This window comes from Pararge aegeria, chromosome 12 (genome assembly GCF_905163445.1).
Source record: "Pararge aegeria chromosome 12, ilParAegt1.1, whole genome shotgun sequence".
Lineage (NCBI taxonomy): Eukaryota > Metazoa > Arthropoda > Insecta > Lepidoptera > Nymphalidae > Pararge > Pararge aegeria.
The window spans coordinates 1,544,115-1,569,200 of NC_053191.1; the positions used below are offsets into that span (position 1 = coordinate 1,544,115).

At 37.3% G+C, this 25,086-nt stretch overlaps 1 protein-coding gene across 4 annotated transcripts in view; it reads right to left on the minus strand.

The window, feature by feature from the left end:
- Positions 1–4,013: 4,013 nt before the first annotated feature.
- Positions 4,014–25,086, minus strand: part of LOC120627850 (prestin) — a 58,744-nt gene continuing 37,671 nt past the window's right edge. For all 4 annotated transcript variants that reach the window (XM_039895948.1, XM_039895945.1, XM_039895946.1 and 1 more), the window contains 16 exons: positions 22,685–22,785; positions 21,031–21,192; positions 19,835–19,980; positions 19,592–19,655; positions 18,153–18,226; positions 17,773–17,937; positions 16,094–16,198; positions 14,728–14,861; positions 14,118–14,280; positions 13,106–13,186; positions 11,886–12,049; positions 9,511–9,591; positions 8,611–8,734; positions 5,863–6,048; positions 5,372–5,498; positions 4,014–4,312 (listed from right to left, as the gene is read on the minus strand). In XM_039895948.1, coding sequence (XP_039751882.1) covers positions 4,167–4,312; positions 5,372–5,498; positions 5,863–6,048; positions 8,611–8,734; positions 9,511–9,591; positions 11,886–12,049; positions 13,106–13,186; positions 14,118–14,280; positions 14,728–14,861; positions 16,094–16,198; positions 17,773–17,937; positions 18,153–18,226; positions 19,592–19,655; positions 19,835–19,980; positions 21,031–21,192; positions 22,685–22,785 — 2,023 coding nt within the window. In that variant the 3' untranslated portion in view covers positions 4,014–4,166. The remainder of the gene's footprint in view (positions 4,313–5,371; positions 5,499–5,862; positions 6,049–8,610; positions 8,735–9,510; positions 9,592–11,885; positions 12,050–13,105; positions 13,187–14,117; positions 14,281–14,727; positions 14,862–16,093; positions 16,199–17,772; positions 17,938–18,152; positions 18,227–19,591; positions 19,656–19,834; positions 19,981–21,030; positions 21,193–22,684; positions 22,786–25,086) is intronic.

Genomic DNA, 25,086 nt, shown 5'->3' on the forward strand with positions numbered 1-25,086 from the left:
TTTCTTTTTCGCCTATCAATACAGTCCACTTTCTTTTAAAATATTACAGCTCTCTACACGCTTTTTTCCCACTAACTGGATTTATTAGTGTACTACCTTCTGTATACTGTATAGCTTTTTAATGGTTAAAATATGATATTGTATATATTTAAACTTATTTATTTAAACATCTTTATTGCGTAGTAAAGGAGAAATTACAAATATACTTAAAAAAAAAATTAAAAGCAAAAGGCGACCTTATCACTAAAAGTGATCTCTGCCAGGCAACCTTAACGATAGAACGAATAATACATGAGAGACGGGTAATCGCAATTACAATAAACAATACATAAATTTACACACTTAAGTACGTATTACTAATAACTCAGCGACGTCAGCGTCCAAATAAACTCATGTGAGTTTCAGGATGCGAAGAATAATAATTTTAGTAGTTTAAAAATAATAAGCACTGGTATAATGGTGGTAGTACTTTAGCGGACGAGCTCTGTCACAAAAATCCCTACTTCTACTGAACCGAACCACTATTACATGACTTCTATTAAGTCTTACTCTATAAGTTATGGAGTAATAACATCTCAGTGATTAAATTATGTTAAATTATTCTATAAAAGGAACTAAGTTCAATTAATATAACTTAAGTAGGATTTCAAGAGTGAACTGTTTTTGGTTGATGAAATAAAACTTAACGAAAAAAAATAATTAAGTATGAAAATCTCGTTTCAAACAGTTCATAAGATAAAATTTATTACTCGATTAAGTTCACGTTGGTAAGATTTTACCGTTTTTTTTTAAAAAAGAAAAACTTAAAAATAAAGAAGTTAGCATCACAACTTCAAAAACTTTGTACTATATTAAAACTTTGTAGATATATTTGCCAAAAGAAAAAACCTTTTCAAATTATTGTGTAAGATTATATTCAGTGGCGTGTATAGAGATACCCTCTATGCACGCTATACTCGTAAATACTTAAAGGTAGGCTTGTCAACATTAACTCATACAATGCCTATTCTTAAGCTGTCATCTGCATACCCTGTGCATACACTCTATGCACGCCACTGACTATATTGTACTATACCTATCACATCTCAAAACGAAGAATATTTAATTACAGTTATTTACTATTCGAAATTATTATTCGATTATTGTATTTTGGTCGAAAGCATTCAGTATCACTTAATACCCTGAATGTATTATAAGTTTAATACAATATTTCTGCTACACTTGGAGGTAATTTCTAAATAAATAATAATAAATAGTGAATCTCACAACAAATTCCTACACAGCATCATATAATGTTTCTCTAAAGGGTTTTTTTTTTCATTCTAAAACCGTTCGACGACTAAAACGAAGACATGTTTAAGGGAACGTTGATAAAATACGTGAGATGTTTAAGGGGGGAAGGGGTCGAGTCTAATTTAATGTAGAGAATGGGGGGCATATAGCACATTTCACGCAATTTTTGACAGAAAATTTACAAAAACACCTCACGTAATTTATGGACGCCCTTTACATATACTTAAAAATAAATAAATAAATAAATATACTACGACAATACACACATCGCCATCTAGCCCCAAAGTAAGCGTAGCTTGTGTTATGGGGACTGAGATAGCTGATAATTATTTTTTTATGAATATAATACACATAAATACTTATAATATACAGATAAACACCCAGACACTGAAAAACATTCATGTTCATCACACAAACACTCTCCAGTTGTGGGAATCGAACCCACGGCCTTGGACTCAGAAAGCAGGGTCGCTGCCCACTGCGCCACTCGGCCGTCAAATTATGTGTAATGTTTAAGAAATTACTTCTTTTTGTACTAAATAACATTCCAAATACAAGAATCGATGTTAGATTGTAAAATTATGTTGGAAAAGAGCAACTGCTGAGTTTCTTGCCGGCTTCCCCTCGTTAGAATCTCCCTTCCGAACCGATGGTAGAGTCCCTACAAACAGACCGACTCGACTTTCAAATAGAGCTTTTATTAGGTTTACTTGAAATAAATGTTTTTTTTTTAACTTTGCTCAGAATACAGTTGTGTGATGACAACTGTATTCTAAGCAAACTTAAAAAAATCTCCCCTTCTCGTCCCACGTACGAGGCGACCAAGGGAATGTAACAAAGAACGGGCAGCAACCTCCTCTGTGCTACTACTACGATTACTATTACTTTGATGACAAACACGCGGTGATTTTGTGCAAACCCTCCCGTTGGGAGAGGTCGGTAGTTCAGCAGTGGACTGTTACAGGTTTTCGAGGAATGATAAACAGACAATAAACTACAAGCTGAAACTGTTGGTTTCGTTCGGACGATTAAGTAATCACGCCTGCTCGAAAGCAATCTTAACTACTAATATTGCCTACTTTACTCCTACTCAGATGTATTCGAATCTTAATAAAATTATAATGGCGCATTTTCATTGGTCGATAGAAAAACACATTCGGAATATTTCTTAAAAGATACCTATGATATCGAATGGTGTATTCCATTTGCCACGCGCGAGGATTCACTGTTTGCTTAGTATTCATTGGCTTGCAATTCAAATGTGCATAAAAGCAATGCCTACCTTTTGTACCTTGTTTTTTTTTTGTAACGTACTGAAGAAGGATTCTTCCTATGACAAGTAAATTGCATTTTCTCCGTTTTCCATTCAAACTAACTATAAATTTATGAATTTTAAATAAGTTAGTTTCATTGGCTTGCATTTCATACGTGCATAAAAGCACTGTTTACCCTAGTCTTTTTATTGTTAAAATGTTAATTTTGAAGAAAGATTTTGCCTATGAAAAGTGAATGTGCATTTTGTCCGTTTTCCGTTCATCTGTCTGTCTGTTAAAGACCTATCACATTTTAATTAAAGAATGCAGGAACTATAAATGTTATACAGGTTAGTATATTTATTAATATACTAGCTGTCCCGGCGAACTTCGTACCGCGGATATTTTTTATTTTTTTGATGAATGTTATATTTTATTACTTATTATCCTATTCCGGACTAACAGAAATCCAAAAATCAAATATCATAAAAATTGGTCCAGCCGTTCTTGAGTTATAAATGGTGTAACTAACACAACTTCCTTTTATATATATAAGATGTATTAAACCTAGACTCGTAAAAAAGAGTATGGGTTTAATATAACTGTCATACTCCTAACAGTTTGGTCCACTACCATCTCAGTCTGCGCGGTGGAAGGCTGACATTGCATTTAAAAAATGCAAACGAAATGGTTATATTATTAATATAACCATTTCGTTTTTGTATTTCCATAGGCTTTTTTTTTTCCTCTACCAGTTTGCCCTTAGATGCAATGTCAGCCTGACACACTGCACACAGATAATTGTCGTAAAAATGTCTCATATATGCAAATTAGGAATCAATATTTCGATTGATTCTGTTACGCTGGCTAAAAGTTATTTGCTTTTAATCGAGTGCATTTTTTTTCGAGGCAAACCACTAGTATATAAGAGGCCAGGCTTTGTTTTGGCTGGACAAGCATCTTGTGTATGCACTGTTCGTATCGACCAATGAAATGCGTTCATAAATACGTACATGCGTAACATAGAGCAATAAAATGCGTTTACACTTACATATGCTAGCATTATGGATCAATAAAATGTGTTTATAAAAACAAACAAAAACACTATATAGCAGTGCAATGTGTTTATAAATACATATACTGGGTAATGTAGACCTATAAAATGTATTCATAAATACACATTCCAGCAATAGTGAGCAATGAAATGCATCCATGAATAAGTACAAATACCAGCAGTATAGACTAAATAAATACATATACGTGTAAACAATGAAATGTATTAAGAAAAACATTTACTATCACAATGTTATATCATAAAGACACACACTAGGACTATAGAGCAATGCAATGTGATCATAAATAAATACGAATGTATGTATATTGTATGGTTATCGCCATCATCTCACTACCGTGTACACATTTCTCATGTAACGTACGCATCAAAAGTGACATCTATGGGCCTACTTGATTAAAGATATTTTTGACTTTGACTTTAACTTTAATTTTATAGTGCTAATGCACTAAAGAACAATGCAATTTGTTTATAAGTACTTGCGATAACACTATAGAGCAATGATTAGTATTCATAAATTCATATACAAGCAAATGGTTTCACTAGGATCACGTGGATATAGTGATTGCGGGCTCCTTTTTCACTTCCAACATTTTGTAGTACACCACAGCGTCGTGTACGGTGGGGAAAGTGTCTAGCTGCAATTGCTCGGCTTCTAGGGAGTTGTACCGCTCGATCATTTCCAGTACGGGGCCTGGAAGGGGATTTTAACACCATCATCATATCCACCGATTGACAAACACTGATGGACATTGGTCTTTTGTCGAAAGTTCCAAAATTTAAAAAAAGGACAGTGTTCTGAAGGGTTGTTTGCGTTGATACACCCTTCCTTGTTCTCTGACCGCACCTTATGCCGTAGAAATAAATTCCACCCTCATCATCTGGATGCCTGGTATTCTTCTACTGTTCGAAATATCAGATCATTTCTACCGCGCACTTGCAAATTACAGAACAATCTCCCTTCTGATGTGTTTCCTCAAAAATACAATCTAGGGTTATTCAAGGGGCGGATAAACAAATTCCTTTAAAGCCGGCAACGCGTCGGTGGCTCCTCTGGTGCTGCAGATGTTTATGGGCGCAGGTGACCCACTTGCTCGTTTGCCTGCTATTAATATAAAAAAAAAATACTCGTTGTTGGGCCGCTTGTTTCCAGCAACTAGTTCGATGTCGTTTTTCATTGACTGAACGGCAACACGCGTATTGCCAGTGAAGACATATGGTTCCGAAACCTGCTCGCTCAATATGGGCGTCATAAGAAAGCTCAGAGTCACTCACGGGCGATGGAGAGAGCTATGCTCGGAGTATCTCTACGTGATCAAATCAGAAATGAGGAGATCCCTAGAAGAACCAGAGTTACCGACCGCTCAACGAGTCGCGAAGCTGAAGTGGTAATGGGCGGGCAGTGGCGTGCACAGAGGCCATGCACAGGGTATGCAGATGATACAAAATGAAGAAAATCTTCAATACGAGTTATAAATACTTAAGGATAGGCTTTTTTATAACTCTTACAATGCCTATTCTTAAGTTTTTTTAAACTCAGACTTAAGATTTTCTCTATTTTATGTCATCTGCATACCCTGTGCATACCCTGTATGCACGCCACTGTGGGCGGGGCACATGGCTCGGATAAAGAATAGACGTTGGGGTCCCAAAGTGCTAGAATGGCAGCCCCCGCAACGTTCGTCGACCCCGAACTAGGTGCACAGACGATATCAAGCGCGTCGCAGGTCATCAAAATCTGAGATCAACTCACCATTAGCTCCCGCCAGAAGCACAGTAATGTTGTTGGCCACAAGTTCTCTCTGCGCCGCCACCAAACTCTTAATGCCCGGCGCGTCCACGTACGACAACGCCGTAGCGTCTATTATTACGCAGTTCACCTGTAAACAATTCAAATAAAGGATCCTGAGAACAAATATTTTTGACCAACAAATAAAACAGCACCATCTCTTGGACTTCTCTCGAACTACGACGTAGTTTTAACATTAAAATCTACGTACCTCGTCGATTGCCTGTTGTATTCAGTTAAATCTTACTTTTTAATAATATGGCCCGCAAATAAATAAACGCCATCTATTACTACCCCAGCTCAATTCAATTCAATTCTTATTTATGGCTGAAGTTAGCTCGGATAATAATAAAACTATTAAAGAATATGAAGGAGTGCAAACTACGCGAGTATTATAAAGTAGTTTCACGTAATAGTTTGATTAATGAAAATCTAGTTTAAAATTCTAGACTTACCCTATTTCCTATGTTGGAATCCCACTCAAAGTCGGTCTTGCTGTAATTGCTATCGTCATCCTTATTCTGATCTCTCTTCTTCAGGTACCCAATCCTTCGGAATAGAGTCGCTCGGAACAGATTCTTACTGGCGAAGTTGAGCCCGCCGCAGTAGTGGAAAATCTTGATGCCGGGGATTTCTTCGGCCTGGAATAACAGAAAAACATATATGAATACTTACTTAAGTTTAGTTTTTATGCATACCATATTAAATATCTTTGTTTTAAAGACGAGACTAATTCCCGTTTTCACTAAACTTAGGTAACCCGGACGCCAAATGATTTGATAACCTCAAACACACACACACACACACACACAAGCACACAAGCGCCCACACACACATACACACACACAAGCTTGCGCGCGCGCGTACACACAGACATGCACGCACATACAAACACGATATATTACACATTTAATGCATGTTCCTTAAAAAGTTTATTAATGTCAAATTTGTTATTTCTTCTGTTAATGTACAAAAAAATATTTCAAGTGAATGAGAGAGATGATGACTATATACGAGTGTACATAAATGCAACCTTAGTTTTGGCATCAGTGGTCGTCAATGAAATTATTTTTATTTTATTTATTTATTAATTTATTTAGGTGATGTGTAGAACAAAATAAACGTTTCACCCACACTTAGATAATGACCACCGACGGTAGGCGTCATTAAAGTTACGACACCGATTCGGCAGAGCGTCATGTTCTGGGAACTACTAAATTGGCGTCACAGATGAAAAATATAACAATACCGACACAAATTACCACACCTTGTGGCAAGAATAAAAAAGGTGCTATTTGAAAGAAAAAACGTGTGAGCCGTCAAGGGACGCCTGGCAGATGTGAAACATCGAAATGGTTTTCAGTAAGTTATTGCAGATATTGCATAATGAAAAGATAAAACATTACAAATTTGTTCCACAAATAAAAAAAAATACATCCAAATGTATAACCACTCCTTTTTGTAATTCGGTTAATAATGACTGTTTTATTACAAAATTAATATTCATTTTTATTGTTACATACGAAATACAAAAATTCAATCATATAGCGTGGCGATGATCAGGTCAAAAATCAGGTTTACATAGATGTTTCACATCAAAATAACAAAACTCATTACTCAATTCAATAAAAATAGCATTCGCTTTTTCTAATGACTTGATATTATGACATATACTAAGTCAGTTACCAATATAGACATTTGCATTATGTCACTCATTGTCAACATAGAAAATCTTAGAATCTAAATACTATAGGTATTAGAAACAAAATAAACATGGAATAACGTACATCTCATTGTTCATTATAACAAACAATTAAAGCAAAGATGCACAATTTTAAACATTGAACTTTAACTCAAGATAATCCCACAAAAATTTGTTTAATGGACATAAGAAAACGCGATTCTGCAAAGATTAACAAAAGTATATTTTGAAATGGTTTTCCAGAAGACATATTGCGAAGGTACTCCAAAGGATTTTGTGAAGGCTTGCTAAGAATAATCAGTAAAAGTTTCAGCAGAACATACTGCGATATCCCAAAAATGAGGTTTTTCGCGGACAAAAGATACCCATACGCTCTTAATTACGAAGTTGGAGTTTGCGACGTAGTAAAATGGTGGATTTTTATGTTTTTGAACGTTTTCCTGATGAGCAGTGTGCAGTTTTTTATACTCTGTTTACATCGAAATGGAATGGATGAGCCGAGGAATGTTTATGTCAGAATGAAGTACTAGAACAAACAGATTTTCATCCTTTATGATCAGAAATGTAACATTTTAGTTCATTATTCCGCTTTAGCACTGTTAACTCTACATATGTGTTGCTATAATAAACTGAACAACATTTTATTGAAGAGGGTGCGATAAATGTACTACGACAATACACACATCGCCATCTAGCCCCAAAGTAAGCGTAACTTGTGTTATGGGTACAAAGATGACCGATGAATATTTTTATGAATCATACACATAAATACCTATAATATACAGATAAACACCCAGACACTCATAAACATTCATGTTAATCACACAAACATTTTCCAGTTATGGCACGAACCCACGGCTTTAGACTCGGAAAGCGGGGTCGCTGCCCACTGCGCCAATAGGCCGTCTAAATCCTAGCAAGCATAAAGATTAACAATAAGAGTTAAAACGCTTTTACAGTTGTTATTGATAAGCACTCTTGCATAGCTTTTAGAAGTAGTACAATTTTTTGTAACACAACTCGTCCGGGAAAGTACTCTCGCCATGCTAATTGCATGCTTATGCTTGCTACTGGGAAGAGTATAAGGCTGCCAGTCCACCACAGCGGAGCGAGGCAGCGGAGCCGAGAAACGGACTAATGCGGAGCGGAGTTGCGTACTGTGACTGTCCACCAGAGCGGAGCGAGGCTGCGGAGCGGAGTGAGGAAGTAATGCGGAGCGGAGTTGCTGTGTTTTTCAATATACGGAGCTAGGCAGCAAGTACGCGACGAGTGATTTCCCGCTCCGCATCCCCGCGCGTTTCCCCGCTCCGTTTCCCCGCTCCGCTTACCGGTTTTATATGAATTTTTAAACTAGCTCGCAAGTCCCTGTCCACTTAAGAGGAGCGGAGATTTTGTGCAATTCTATTGGTTAATATTTCTCTGTTTCTCGGCTCCGCTGCCTCGCCTAGAGGGAATCGGCGTCGTGGGAACAATCCGTTTATAGTTAAAGAGCAATACTCACGGCGCGATACCTTTTGATGTCAAGGTACAGATCTGTATCCAGCACGCGGCCAAGTAGGCACGTGTACGGCTTCTGCGAGCGACAGAACAACGCTCCAACACTAGCTAGTAATCCAGCGCCAAGTCTTAAATACGGAAAACAACATTCTCAATAACATGCTATATTTTAATTCAATTACAGTCATATTTCAGCCTGACATAATGGTATTTGAAGAGAGCTTCTTGCGTCTTAGCTTGCATGTTTTTTCGATACTAAATGATAAGTATAAGATATGATAAGTAACTAATTAATAAATTTGTGACACTCGATTGAATCTTTGTGTAAACCGATCGCCCGTGAATGTTCATCTCCTGACTACAAACTATACAACGTGTAACTGAATAACGAAATACCGTTGAAGCGTGCGTAAGTATATTAAAGAAGAATATTTATTATTCCATACAAACGAATTGAAAAATTCTCAGTGTTTACTTTGACAGCCCTATTGAAGGTCGACGCGCGCATAGTACCTACGCTACGCGACGCGTACCTAATAACGTGGCAAGAGTCACTTGATTTTAATTTTGCATGTGATGTTAGGACTGTATCTGATTTCGTTCAGTAAAAACTATGGCAGTGGTTTCCTCGAAAACTATTAGTTTCGGTTTCACAGATAAGTCTCAGAAACAGTAAATAATATACCTCTGAAACTTGTGAAGTAATATTTCGGTTTTAATTTACACGTTGTATGAGTTCTAGATTTTATAACGATCGTGTGTCCCGAACACAATTAGCAAACGAACAAGACATACTTTTGCGTATTTAATTTAATATTATTATGGTTGACCAAGTACGAAGCTTGCAGATACTAGTATGTATTCGCGTAATGTATACATAAATCATAATAAACTTGTGACGTACCCAACGTCGATATTGATCAGCATTGTCACTAAGAATGTTACCAGCCACACTACAGCGTCCAACTTGCTTAGCTTCCAAAACCTGAAATATTAAGAGAATCACTAACCACAGAATGAAGTTCATACGGAAACCGAGTATGCGACTTATATTGAAGCATCAAAAACCACTCCACTTTAGTAGAGTTTCTCGAACAAACAGTTAAGTCATTCGTTAGTCCTAGTCCTTGAGGTACCCACCCACTGGGCTATCACCGCTGCCAAGCAGACAATTATAACACCTATATTTTAGGGGGATGGGGGTTTAAATTATTGTTGTGATAAAAAAGGCCAAGTTCGAGTCGGACTCAATTATCAACAAAAACGGAAAAAAAATCGTGTTTGTTGCATCCCCTTAATATTTTTTTAATTATTTGTGAAAATTCCGACTGTCTAACTTTCACGGTTCATAAGAAACAACTTTAACGATAAAAAAGCTTGGATATGAATTGCTCTAACTTCATAGCTTAATATTGATTATCTGTGACATGGTGATAACAAAAAAAAAATACCCGGCTAACAGTGTTGTGGGCTCTTCTTAGACCAGGGCGCGTTTGGAAACCTCGCTTTAGGTTTAAGTTTTCGAACGAAGTATCACTATCCCCATACAATTATGTAAACATATATGTAAGAACCCTTCATAAGTGCCCGTTATAGGCTCCTACATGAATAAAGAATTTTCGAATTTGAATTTGCAACCATGTGACAGACGGACGGACAGACATGCGGTGCGATTTTACTCCTTGGGTACGGAACTCTTAAAATAACTTAACAGAACTGAATTAATGAATGAATTTATTAATACACTTTTATTGTACACCAAATAAAAAGGTAGTTACAGAAATATAAAAACAGAGAAAGAGAGTACAATTTGTTGGCCTTATCGCTACATAGCGATTTCTTCTAGGCAACCAAAGGCGTAAAAGGAAAAACCATAGAAAAGAGGTAGGCGGTGCAATAAATAAGATATAAACATTACACCAATATATAAATACAATATAATAAATAAATAAATAATAAATATATTACGACAATACACACATCGCCATCTAGCCCCAAAGTAAGCGTAGCTTGTGTTATGGGTACTAAGATGACTGTTTTTATAAATAATATACATAAATACTTAGAATATAGATATAAACACCCAGACACTGAAAAACATTCACGCTCAACACACGAACATTTTCCAGTTGTGGGAATCGAACCCACGGCCATGGACTCAGAAAGCAGGATCGCTGCAAACTGCGCCAATCGGCCGTCAATATATAACTATATTATATATGACGGCGCCTCTGACGCGATATTATTTTTAAAAACAATGACTTCAGCAATACTGACGTCATTTTCCTCGTCGTTATCGTAACTTTCCATGTTAGCAGTAATAAGGACTTGTTTTTCCAAATAATTGTTTATTTCACTTAAATAAAGTTATCACAACAATATAGAGCTCTGCTCGGTTTGGCTACTCGTGCCAGAATGATCCGTAAGACACTGAACACTCTGTATTTATAAAGAACACCCAGGTGGGGTGATAAGCAATCTGTTGTTTACAGGTGGTGTACATCAATTAGCTAATGATCTTTAATTATGAGAATAACAATTACAATTTATCTTTAATCAATTTAGTTTTTAGGGTAATCAATTTAGCAACTTCATATGTCGTTGCGCCGATATATATACAACGTGTAATCGAATCACGATATAATGTTGAAGGATGTATAAGTATATTTCAAAAGAAATAAACCTGTAAAAATTTTAAATCAAAAGAAGCATATTTATTTTTCCATACGAACTAATTCAAAACATTCTCAGTGTTTACTTACGACAACCGAAGATAAAAGAACGACACATGGCCATAGTACCGTAGGTACTACTATTACCCATGTGTCGGTCTAAGCGACGCGTACCTAATAAAGTGACAGGAGTCACATGTCGGTCTAAGCGACGCGTACCTAATAAAGTGACAGGAGTCACATGTCGGTCATAGCGACGCGTACCTAATAAAGTGACAGGAGTCACATGATTTTGATTTGCATGCGATGTTAGGGCTGTATCTGATTTGTTTCAGTATAAACTATAGCAGTGGTGTACTCAAAAACTATTAGGTTTTCGGTTACACAGATGCACAATCCACGGTCCCGGGCAGCTTGCCTCCAGCTGCTCCCAGCGACTCGCCTGATGTCATCTGTCCACCTCGTTGGGGGCCGACCTACGCTGCGTTTATATATATAATACAGATACAGTACATAATGTTCCTCTGAAGCCTGTTAAGTATTATTTCGGTTTTCATTTACACGTTGTATATTGAAAATAGTAGATAAATTACACATGAGCACTTACTTATTTAGATCCTTGACTTGCATAAACATGCCTTTCAGTGAGACGATTATGATGGACGCAAGCACGCACCGGGGAAGTTGCTCGAAGAACGGCCCCACCCACAGCAGCACGCATAGAATGAGTACCGCGCTTACAACTGATGTTATCCCGGTTTTGCTTCCAGCCTAAAATCAAAGTACAAAGATTTTCCAGTAGCTGTATCAAACATTTCATACGGTGTCATACTAAATTTCTGTAGTTCTTCTTACGGTTACTCTTGTTAGACATCATAATTATTATGTAAATATATAATGATTTATAGGTATACATTATTTAAACAAATATGTTAATGTATGCTTATGAGGAAAGTGATCGTATGCTCATTACCTACAAAGTGTACCTATTCCATATTTTGCTAATTTGTCTGTGTTTTGTAAGTAGGTCTAGGATTGAAGTGGGAGTAGAATGTTGATCTTTGTTCATGGTAGTACATTCGACGACTCAATTCATTCCTATTCCTACCCTCGAATTGGTAACACGTGTTAGCGAAAATATATTACTTCAAGTTCACTTTGGTATTTCTTTTACTTTTATACCAAATTCTCGATAGTTTAATACTCTTATCCTTAGTTATGTGGGATGGGATCCGTTGAGGCCGTCTCTTTGTTTTGGTTTTTGCCATATCAATCGTACGAAACTTTGAGTCAAAACCAGAATTATTGTATTTATTATTTTCACCTGCTCATTTAAATCGATCATTGATATTCGACTTCCGACTGCATATCTGTGATGGTGATAATTCTTATATAAACCATCCTAATGAGCGAAAGCTACTGGTGTGCCAAACGACCCTGATCAGAGAGCGATGTTTTTATTTATTTAAACTACTTTATTGAATAACATAGGAAACACTTGCCTTAATATGATTATGTGCAAAAGGCGGCCTTATCACTAAAAGCGATCTCTTACAAGCTACCTGCCGTTAGTTTTAACGGAATAAAGGAATGAGTGACGAAATACCGCAATCCTATGCATAAAATTACATAGATTTACACATTAAAAAATACAAAGATCATTAAAAAGAGTAATAAATGTAATAATATTTATAAATCTTTATATTATTATAGAAAAAATATATTTGTTACCTAATATCACTCAATACTTAGTTATTATAGTTTATTATTTCTTTATTTAATAAAGTCTCTAAAAAGTTTCGTATATTTTGTTGAAATCAAACTTACCTGATATTGTATGTATGATCGAGACAAACTCGCACAGAGTGGAGCGCAGCAGAAGAATGACCCAAACACGTTGCTCGCGCCCTGCAACAAAAACATAAATGTAAAAAATCACGTTTGCTCTGAGCATAAACAATTATTATTAAGGAGTAAAGAACCTTTAGACAAAGTTTCCAGGTTCTCCTTCCTTCTTGGAAGTACGCATCTTTTAAAAAGATAAGTGCAGTTGCGATTGATTTTGATTCAAGATCTTTATTTAGGACTATGTGCCTAATTGAATAAAGAAATATTTGACTTTCGACTTTGCTTTATTCGTTACTAGGTTTTGCCCGCGACTTCGTCTGCGTTTGTTTTTGTTTTTCGAAAGACATGTGGCATTCAATTTAGGTGTAATTCTACTGAAATTTTTAAGTTGTGTATTCTTTTATAAAAAAAGTAAGTAAGTAATTATTTAAATCGGTTATCATTTGACGGCGTTATGTCGTCCCCTCTCCCAAAAGAACTGAGCTTAATTTCGGGATAAAAAGCATCCTATATTACTTCTAATACCTTCAGTAATATGTGTACAAAGTTTCACGATGATCGGTTCAGTAGTTTTTGCGTGAAAGCGTAAATTATTATTACTTATTAAACAAACTTACATTCACATTTATAATATTAGTAGGGATCTATTAATATATTAAATTTAAAATTATCAGTGAAACTGTGCGTCCGAGTAGCATGAATCCATTCAAGTAGTTCAAGAACTTGAAGTGATATCACTTCAGGTTGTTATAGCATAGTTTATATAGGTTCGCACATCTAAAGATATCAACATGTCAATATAGTAGATGGGCAAAAATTGTAACCAACTGGCATCCCATGGATTGGAAGAGAAGACCCGATAGGCCGTTAAAATTGACTCACATATAGATCCTTATAGCGGTGCGCAAAACTCTAAGAATATACATAAATATTAATAATTACAAATATTAAATAAAAATAGAGGATATCCAGTTCAGAGTGCAAATCTCACCAATGCCAGAAGTTCTTGGTTGGCGTCCACCTCGTACTTCTCCTTGGCGGCGAAGATTAGCGCCATGGACATGGATATGGTGTACGTTACCATCGTGATGGTGAAAGCGTCCAGGGCGATACGCGGCAATAATTCTATGGGCGGAACATTAGCATCCGGTAACCTGCAAATTATAAGGAATAAGTATCTAAATACTTGGACCTTGCTCACGAGATTACCGCCATGTGGAATGTTGAGTCGACCGTTATTGTTCCGATCGTTTCAGTCAATGGTCTTCTCAAGAAAAGCTTCGAGCAACATCTTAAGACGTGTTGGATCAAGAGTCGGATACAGAAGGCAGTAGTCCTTGAAACGGCGCGTATTGTGAGGAGGTTCTTCACTCTGGAGCTCTGATCGCCGGTTGCTTGGGCATTCAACAGCCCCTTATAAATTTTTAATACTTAGTGTTTTTTTTTCAAGCATTGTTAATAATAATTATAATAATGTACTTTATTACAATTGTAATGGCGATGGCATTGTAGCGCGAGGAGGGAATAGAGTCCACGGCACCTGATCCATAGTTTAACTACTACTCCAATAATGCAGTAAGTCATATTTATGAAATACTCACCCAGTAGGAATAGTTCCGACGAGGGAAATACCGTAGTTTTGCTTGAGGTTGCCGAAGCTGGACGCAAGGGTCCCGATGACGATCGCCAACAACTCTATGGGCACTGGGACTCGACTCCTCTTGCTTACCCAGGGCTACAAAGAAATATCAAAGTAATCATGACCTTGAACAATTCTTCACTTTACAAAATGTTTTTTGTTAGGTTATTGTCTTATAATGTGAACAAACTTGTCTATCTTTTAATTTTAAAGTATATTTCAAAAAAGTATAACTGCGGGACAGCAATAGAATGACCAACAAGCGGGCGTATCGCATCATCACCGTGTTACAAATCACCAAGAAAACAAAAAAAACGTGTGTGTACTAATGTACAAGCGTTAGAAGTTATACTTCTTTGGCGTAACAAGATAAAAATCTTTACAAAAATATTATCTATCGCCTTATTCTATGTTTGTAGAAAAATTTAAAGTCAACTGTCAAAACTTTTTTAGAAAAACTAAAATGTTGACTATAGCTAACATCGTGGTGTCGGTTTTTTGGGACGGTGTGCGCGCGCATCGTAAAAATTTACTCTCACCATTTTTCCCTAACGCGCCAATAAGTATAACTTCAAAAATTTCCTCTGATAAAAAACACCCACATGTTTATTACAAATACTTTTTTTTAATAATGATATTAGTGACCTTTTTATAAACAAAAAAAATAATTCTAATAAATTAACAGTCCAAGATATTTACTTCAGATAACTCACCACATCACCCATTTACCGGCCCACTACAGAGCACGGGTTTGAGGCCCTGGCCCACCACGTTGGCCCAATGCGGATTGGTGGACTCCACACACCTTTGAGAACATTATGTCGAACTCTCAGGCATGCAGGTTTCCTCAAGATGTTTTCCTTCCCCGTTGAAGCAAGTGATATTTAAATAATATAAAACGCACATAACTTGGAAAATTTAGAGGTGCGTGCTGGGATTCGAACTCGGCCCACCGAAAGTGAACTCAAACTCCTAAATAATGAAAGGCTGCTAGGGCTAAAAAGTTAATCAAAATATTACGTAAAATTGTTTTATCTTCTTTGTTATCACATATTCTCTTTTTTTATTGTTGTATTGATGTTGTGTGTAGTCTTTTGCATCGATAATTTTTATTAGTGTTTTTACCTACACTTGGAGGAATCATGATTTTTTTTTACATAAATTTAAGATGCATATAAAAGTTTTCGGAACCGACAGGGTTTGAACCTGCGACTCTCGGGCGATCGCGGCCTGAGTGAATTTTTAGATGCATTTTTAAATTTATTATTATATTATTATTTTGGTCTAGAAAAATCAAGCTTAATCTGGGATTGAATGAAAAACAGTACCTTCAAAATTTCATTGTTCAACGCAATAACGACGCAAGCGATTGCCGATATCGCGAACGCGGTCCAGTTCGCGTTTGGGATGTTCTTGATTATTTCTACCACTGTCTGGAACAATACAGAGTACAGCATACGGAGTCAGCCGGAATCAGATCATCGGAATTAGTAACTGATTCATCGTCATCACATCAACTCATTACCGGCCCACTACAGAGCACGGGTCTTCTTCCACAATGAGAAGGGGTTAAGGCCGTAGTCCACCACGCTGGCCAAGTGCGGATTGGTGGTCTAGTTTAAGTCATCATCACCAGTCCACAAGCGTCCACTGAACATATGCCTTTCGAAGAACGCGCCACCTCACACGGTCTTCCGCCTTTTCTTCCGCCTTATTCATTTTAAGTCACTGATTAATTCCTACTAATATTATAAAACATGTGGTGACGTGCGTTTGCGTGTCGCCAGAGATGACTTACGGATCCGAGACATGTCGTTAACTATGGGCCTCAAAAGAAGGCTCAGAGTCACTCAGCGGGCGATGGAGAGAGCCATGTTAGGAGTATCTCTCCGTGATCAAATCAGAAATGAGGAGATCCGTAGAAGAACTAGAGTTACCGACATAGCTCAGCGAGTCGTGAAGCTGAAGTGGCAATGGGCGGGGCACATAGCTCGCAGAACCGATGGACGTTGTGGTTTTAAGGTGCATAAATGGCGAGCCCGCACCGGTAAACGCAGCGTATGTCGGCCCCCAACGAGGTGGACAAATGACATCAGGTGAGTCGCTGGGAGCCGCTGCTGGCAAACTTTAAAAACGTTAAAGATTCGATAAAATGATGTATGACAAAGTTGTTCCCCTTTAAAAGTTAAAAAAAAGTCCGAGACAGCGTATGTCTATCTTTAAAGGTTGACTTATAAGCGGACGAAGTCGCTATTCAGCATGTATAGTAAGTAAAATAGAAATACCGCCAAAAGAACAAAACAGATAAGACTAGAATTTATAATCGACCCATTAAAGGAAGTAAGTTTATGTAGACAAAAAATGACTTCGAATACATAACACACCACCGCCCACTGCTGGGCAAAGACCACCTCGCTCATAGGAGAAAGGGTTTGAGAGCATAAACCCACCACGCCGGCCAAGCGCGGACTTCCTTCTTCTTCTTAGTCGTTACAGTCGACCCATTAAAGGAAGTAAGTTTATGTAGAAAACAAATGACTTCGAATACATAACACACCACCACCCACTGCTGGGCAAAGATCACCTCGCTCATAGGAGAGAGGGTGTTAGAGCATAAACCTACCACGCCGGCCAAGTGCGGGCTTCCTTCTTCTTAGTCGTTACAGTCATGACAGACTGGTCGTGGTCGTCATTTGGGTGTTGTGGCTCGCTTGACAATACTTCGCCACTCTCCTCTAACGGTTGCCTTTCTTGCGCATTTATGTAGAGGAGCTTCGATGGTCCGTCCATCTCATCGGTGATCTTCCGCGTGCTCTGGTACCTTCTACTTTCCCTTGAACCTTCTAACTTCCCTTTCCCTTTCCCCCACACACAAATTCGAGACCGTTATGTTGAACTCTGAAGCGTGATGTTTCCTCGCGATGATTTTCATTCACCGTTAAAGCAGGTGATATTTAAATTGCTTAAATCAAAAAACGCAAATTAGTCCGTAAAGTTAGTTACTTACAAATACAACTTTATAATTAGAGCCCAATTTGGGCAGCTTAATTCCGAACAGATCCTTCAACTGGGACGCCAGCACGTGGAACGAGGCGGCCGTGGTGAAGCCTGATACCAGAGGTTCGGAGAGAAGCGTGGATACGGCGCCTAGCCTCAATATCCACATTATCACCTAAAACAGAACATCAACAAAGAAATATCATCGGCTAAACAGTCTGAAGCAAAAAATACGCGCCAAATGCGAACCTTCACCTGGTTTTTCGAAACTAGGTAAAAAATAACGAATAGGTACATTTGTCGTCATTTGCCGTCGCGTGACGCCCAGTGGATAAAACAGTTAAACATCAGTTCAGTGATGTTGATAATGATATCCAACGTTAAACGTACCTGAATCAGACCAACGGTGAGAGAAAGTATACTGAGTACTTGAAGCGGCGTGTAACCAACTGACAAAAACGGACCTAAGGAAGATAATAAATATAAAAAATGAGAATACAATCACTTAAATGTTTATAAGTTAACTCATCTTTCGTAATGCTTTATATTTATTTTCAAAAAATAAAAATTCTTAATTCAAAAACAGACACAAGTCAAGTATGTATTTGTACAAAATTGCAAATTCATTCAAGGGCAATTGTATATTATTTTATAACAAATTACCAAATGAAATCTTTGAGTTGTCTCTCAATAAGTTCAAAGTTTATATAAAACGTAAGCTTACAGAAAAATCCTATTATAGCATTAAGGATTATTTAAACGATAAAAAAGCTTGGGTGTGAATTGCTCTAGCTTCATAGCTTAATTTAAATTTACTGGAAGATGGTGATAACAAAAAAATAAATTTACCCGGCTAAGTTTGTTGTGGGCTCTTCTTAGACCAGGGCGCGTTTGGAACCCTCGTAGCTTTAGATTTAAGTTGGCTAACGAAGTTATCACCATCCCGTTACAATTATGTAAACAATTATGTATGAACGCTTCATAAGTGCCTGTGATAGGCCTACATGAATAAAGAAATTTTGAATTTGAATTTGAATTTATTTGCAAGCATGTTTGTAGTGACTCTACCACCGGTTCGGAAGGCAGATTCTACAGAGAAGAAGCCGGCATGAAACTCAGCAGTTGCTCTTTTCCAACATCGTTTTACAATTTAACAATCATTGTACTATCTTGTGTGAGATGAAAGCGGAGCGGCTTGCTTCCAGACAACCTTGTCATTAAGAAATTCTTCAATAGTATAGCAACAGCGATGTATTAAATGTGTTTTTTATACTGTATTCTTTAAGTGATTATCTATTACGACATATTAACATGACTAAGAAGTAATTTTGACTTAAATTTCTAGTTATATTTAGTTACAACAAAGATACGGCCGCAGCGACCCTGCTTTCCGAGTCCAAGGCCGTGGGTTCGAGTCCCACAACTGGAAAATGTGTGATGAACATTAATGAGTTCAGTGCCTGGGTGATTATCTGGATTTTTATAAGTATTTATGTATATTATTCATAAAAATATTTGTCAGCTTTCTTAGAGCTCATAACACAAGCCACGTTTACTTTGGGGTTAGATGGGGCAAAATGTATCCTCCAGGATGAAAACTATTATATTCTAAATTTCATCAAGGTAAGCAATGCATTCATAACAAATGCATTTTTTTTTTAAATCACGCAGTTAACTTTTACTACTATCTTTTCCGGGATAAATATTATCCTATATCTGGGGATGCAAGTTACATCTGCGCGCAACGGTTCAACCGAACAAAGGTAACACATAAACAAACATACAACATTTCGCATTTATAATATGAGTGTCGATTTAGTAATATTTACTTTCTGTTGTCGTGCTATTCACCGCGGTTATTAACTCAGGGTGGACTGAATGTTGGGTCACCACCTGCAAACAAAATATAAATTCGGCATAGCGTTAGCTGCATAGAATTAAAACAAAACAGAACCCTCATTCAGCCACTATAGCATGCAGTACATTGTGTCGCAAACAGTAAAGACATCCTGCGCACGTACACAATTCCAAACACTCTTCTCTTAATTAGGGTATTATGTGAGTGTATTTACCTTTCCCGCCATAAGGCAAGCAACTGCGAAGGTACCCATGGAAACATGGGGTGAGGTTCCGAATATCACATATATGAGCACTGGGAAGAAAGCCATATATAGCCCGACTATGGGTGGTACTTCGGCCAGTAGCGCGTAAGCCATACCTGAAATTATACAACGTGTAAATGAAAACCGAAATATTACTTTTCAGGCTTTAGGCTTTATTATTTACTGTCTCTTAGACTTATCTGTGAAACTTAAAAGCTAAAATTTTTTAATAAACCACTGATATAGTTGTTACCGAAATAAATCAGATGCAGCCTTAACATCACATGCAAAATTAAAATCAAGCGACTCCTGTCACTTTATTAAGTACGTGTCGCGTAGCGTACTATGCGCGTGTCGGTCTTTTATCTTTAATAAGGTTGTCATAAGTTAACACTTAAAATGTTTTGAATTCGTTTTTATGGCAAAATAAATATGCTTCTTTTGTTTTAATATTTTTACCACTGCCATGGTTTTTACTAAAATAAATCAGATACATGCAAATTTAAAATCATGTGAATCCTGTCACTTTATAAGGTACGCGTCGCGTAGCGTTAGTACTATGCGCGTATCTGTCTTTTATCTTCAATAGGGTTGTCATAAGTAAACACTTAGAATGTTTCAAATTAGTTTGTATTTTAAAATTAGTATGCTTCTTTTGATTTTATATTTTTACAGGGTGATTCCTTATATTAATTACTTCAACAGTATTTCGTAATTCTGCTAAACGTTGTATAAACGAAAATTAAAATTAATTGAATACCATCCACTATGTCAAGAGGATAACAAGGTTCTTAAATAAAGAAATAAAAAACTGGAAAGCCTGATTCAGTAGTTTTTTTTAATGACCGACAGAATTCTTATTTTAATAACGGCCGATGGCGCAGTGGCCAGCGACCCTGCTTTCTAAGTCAAGGCTGTCTTTGCATGAATGTTTTTCAGTGTCCGGGTGTTTATTTATATATTATAAGTGTATTTATATATTATGTGTATTACTCATAAATATAATCATCAGTCATCCTAGTACACATAACACAAGCTGCGCTTACTTCGGGGCTAGATGGGGATGTGTGTATAATCGTTATACGTTATATATTTTATTTATTCTTATTGATTGAATGGGTCGGCAACAAAAAAATTAAAAAAAACTGTCAAACTATGAAACTAACCTTGTGGTATATGCATGACGGCAGTCGTGGCCCCCGCAACCAGGTCTCCTACCAGGAATTTCTTGGGGCTGTACCGTGGCAGCCATTTTGCGATGGGCAATGAGTTAAGGAGGCACTCGCCGAACCCACAGCTTTGAACTGCTCGCTTACATCGGTAGCTCACTGGAATTTAATGAAATATGGCTTAAATTGCTATTAGACTCTGGAACTCATTGTCTCAGATGTCTTCTATTGTGCAGTGGTGTACGCTATGGTCAAGTAAAAGACGCCGTGTTCGATTCCAGCCGGGTACCATTTGTGAGTTTATAATTGGCTCAGGTTTTAAAAAGACTCGAACTTTGAAAGCTTCACAGTTTTACAAACCTTCAACTTGCATACTTCAAAAATTGCTTTACGATTATTGATCAGTTTACAAGAAATTTTACAATCATCAAACTTTACAATCCTCTGCAACATTTAAGATTAGCAATCCTTAAAATTTGCAAGTTTCAAACTTTACCGGCCCACAACAGGTCACTGTTCTCCTCCCACAGCGAGAAGGGGTTAAGGGCATAGGCCACCACGCTGGCCCAGTGCGGATTGGTGGACTCCACATGCCTTTGAGAACAATATGGATAACTCTAAAGCATGCAGGTTACCTCACGCTGTTTTCCTTCACCGTTGAAGCAAGTGATATTTTAATTACTTAAAACGCACATAACTTAGAAAAGGTGCGCGCTGTTATTCGAACTAGGACCCCCGAAAGCGAAGTCTTATACTTACAAACTGGGCTATCACCGCTAAAAATATAGTATCTAATGTGTATCATGTGTAAGCGGTTATAGCCTAATGGGTAACGTTTTTTAGCCGAGTTCGATCCCCTACACGCACACCACTGACTTTTCGGAGTTATGTGCGTTTTTAATTTAAGCAATTTAAATATCACTTGATTTAACTATGAAGGAAAACATCGTGAGTAAACCTGCCTGCCTGAGAGCTCACCATAATGTTCTGAACGGCCGTGTGGAGTCTACCAATCCGCACTTGGCCAGCGTGGTAGACTACCTAGACTAAACCTAGAGGCCTAAACCCTTCCCATTCTGAGACCCTGTGCCCTGTGGTGGGACGGCAGATAGTTGATGGTGATATGCACAGACTATGCAGATGATATAATTTGGAGAAAATCTCCAGTACGAGTTATAAATACTTGTGAGTAGGCTTTTTATAACTCTTACAATGTCTATCCTTTGACGGCCAATTGGCGCAGTTTGCAGCGACTCTGCTTTCTGAGTCCAAGGCCGTGGGTTCGATTCCCACTACTGAAAAATGTTTGTGTGATGAGCATGAATGTTTTTCAGTGTCTCGGTGTTTATATGTATATTGCTTCATTATTATTTATGTATATTATTCATAAAAATATTCATCTTAGTTCCCATAACACAAGCTACGCTTACTTTGGGGCTAGATGGCGATGTGTGTATAGTCGTAGTATATTTATTTATTTATTATTATCCTTAAGTTTTTTATAATTCGTTCTGGAGATTTATATAGATATATACATACCCTCTATGCACGCCACAGATGCTGATGATGTATATACATAAAAGATAATCTAGAAGAAGTTAAGGAGTTGCGGGCATCTTATTTTGGTTTTTCTTTTTTTTTATAGACTTACATGGTTTCTTTGGCACTTGATAGTCTGCATCTTTGTTTAGCGCGTCCTGCTGGTACACCCGTCGTATGACGTTGAACTGCTGACTCGGATGACCTTGGAGCCTGGAACAAGGAAAACAAATAATTAAAATAGGTACATTTAATCTTTATATATATTTTTTTTATAATTTTTATTAGTGTTTTTACATACACTTGGAGGTATTATCAATTTTTTATATGCATTTTAAATTTATAAAAACTTTATATATATATTTCTTGTGTGCGTATGTATGTCACTGAACTCCTCCTAGACGGCTGGACCGATTTGAGTGAATTTTTCGGTATGCGTTTGGTTGGCACCCTGGATGGTTTAGATTCACAAATCAGCCCGACAGATGGCGCTGGGGTCAGCTAGTAATATTATATATATTCACCAGTGTCGGGGCCGACTTCGAATCCCAGCAAGCACCTCTAACATTTCTAAGTTGTGTGCGTTTTAGTGGCGTGCATTGGGTTTCTCACCAGGATATGCATACACTAGGAAAATTGCATAAAACGGCACAAATTCTCCTCCTATTCCAGTTATATATCAATGTTAGGGTATGCAGTGCTTCTGTGCATGTATGGAGGGCACGCCACTGGTTTTAAGTATTTAAAATATCACTTGCTTCAATGGTGAAGGGAAACATCGTGAGGAAACCTGCATGCCTGAGGGTCCCACATAATGTTCTCAAAGGTGTGTGGAGTCCACCAATCCGTACTAGGCCAGCGTGGTGGACTACGGCCTTAACCCCTTCTCATTGTGGGAGGAGACCCGTGCTCTGTAGTGGGCCGGTAATGGGTGGATGTGATGAATTATATATCTTTATAGAAAAGGTTTTTTATTGTAATAATTGTCCGACCAAGCTGATGCCCACCGAATGGCAAGAGGAAAATCATTGCCAATAAACGGAGCAACTAAGAAAAGAAGAAAGAATTAAAATCGTCTTTATTGTCACACTTTGAGGTAAACACCAGGTAAGGTAGCACGTCTTACAAAGTGCCATAAAATTAGGCTTAGGTGTACAGCCTCATACGCCTGCAATTTCATTAGCAACCACTCCTTTCTGACCAAAACTCAGGAATACAACAATACAATGAAATAATCCCTACTAATCCCTATCCCTATCCCTAGCTAATATTAAAAATGTGAATGTAAGTTTTTTTGTTACGCTTTCACGCAAAAACTACTTAACCGATCCTCATGAAACTTTGTACATATATTCTTGGAAGTGTTAGAAGTTATATAGGATACTTTTTATCCCGACATTAAGCTCGGTTCCTTTGGGAGAGGGGATGAAAGTTTTTGACGATTTTACACCATAACTCCGACAAATTTTAACCGATTTAAATAATTATTTTTGTACTATAGAGGTTATAATATGTGTTTAATTTTACCCAAACTGTGGTTGGAGATAGAGGACAGAACTCCTCAGCGGACAGCGGCAAACCCTTCATTTAAGGCTCAGCGATACTGAATACTTAAATTTTTTTTAGATCTACAGCTAAATTTAATGCCACATCAAAAAACAAAATCAAACGCAGACGAAGTCGCTGGCAACCGCTAGTAATATTATAAATGTCAATATAAGTTTGTTTGTTACGCTTTCACGCAAAAACTACTTAACCGATCCTCATGAAACTTTGTACATATATTCTTGGAAGTGTTAGAAGTAATATAGGATATTTTTTATCCCGACATTAAGCTCGGTTCCTTTGGGATGAAAGTTTTTGAAGATTTTACACCATAATTCCGACAAATTATAACCGATTTAAATAATTATTTTTGTACTTAAGATGTACGAGAGGGCATCCAGCACTGGATAGAGCTACAGGACCCTAAAGTTCTCTTCACCGACCGTTATTATATTCCAAGACCGTGATCGTGAAGCGATTGAAATTCGGAAGCACAAAAACTTCAATCGTGAGAATGGTTTTAAATTAGCAAGTGTGTCCACACACTTGCTAATTTAATACCACATCCAGTGGTAGAATTATGCAAACCAAGAAAGCATCTTAGAGCTTCTCAATTTAAAAGTGACATCGTCAATGTCGTGTGTCGAACAGTTCCGGAAATACCGACATAAAATACACGAAAGCGGGTAGTCAGATTCTGCCCGTGACATCCAACTTGACATCTCGTACCTACGCAGTCCCGTCGTGACCACGATCCATGCAACTGGGTCGAAATATCGACAAATCCAAAATATTGTATATGTACTCGTTGAACTATATTTAAGAAAATTTTTAATTTACTTTGGTTTATAGATGTGTACACAATCTATTATAATGTTAAGAAATGATAAGGATTACTTAAATAAGAAAAAAGCTTGGGTGTGAATTGCTCTAACTTCATAGCTTAATATTAATTTACTGTGAGATGGT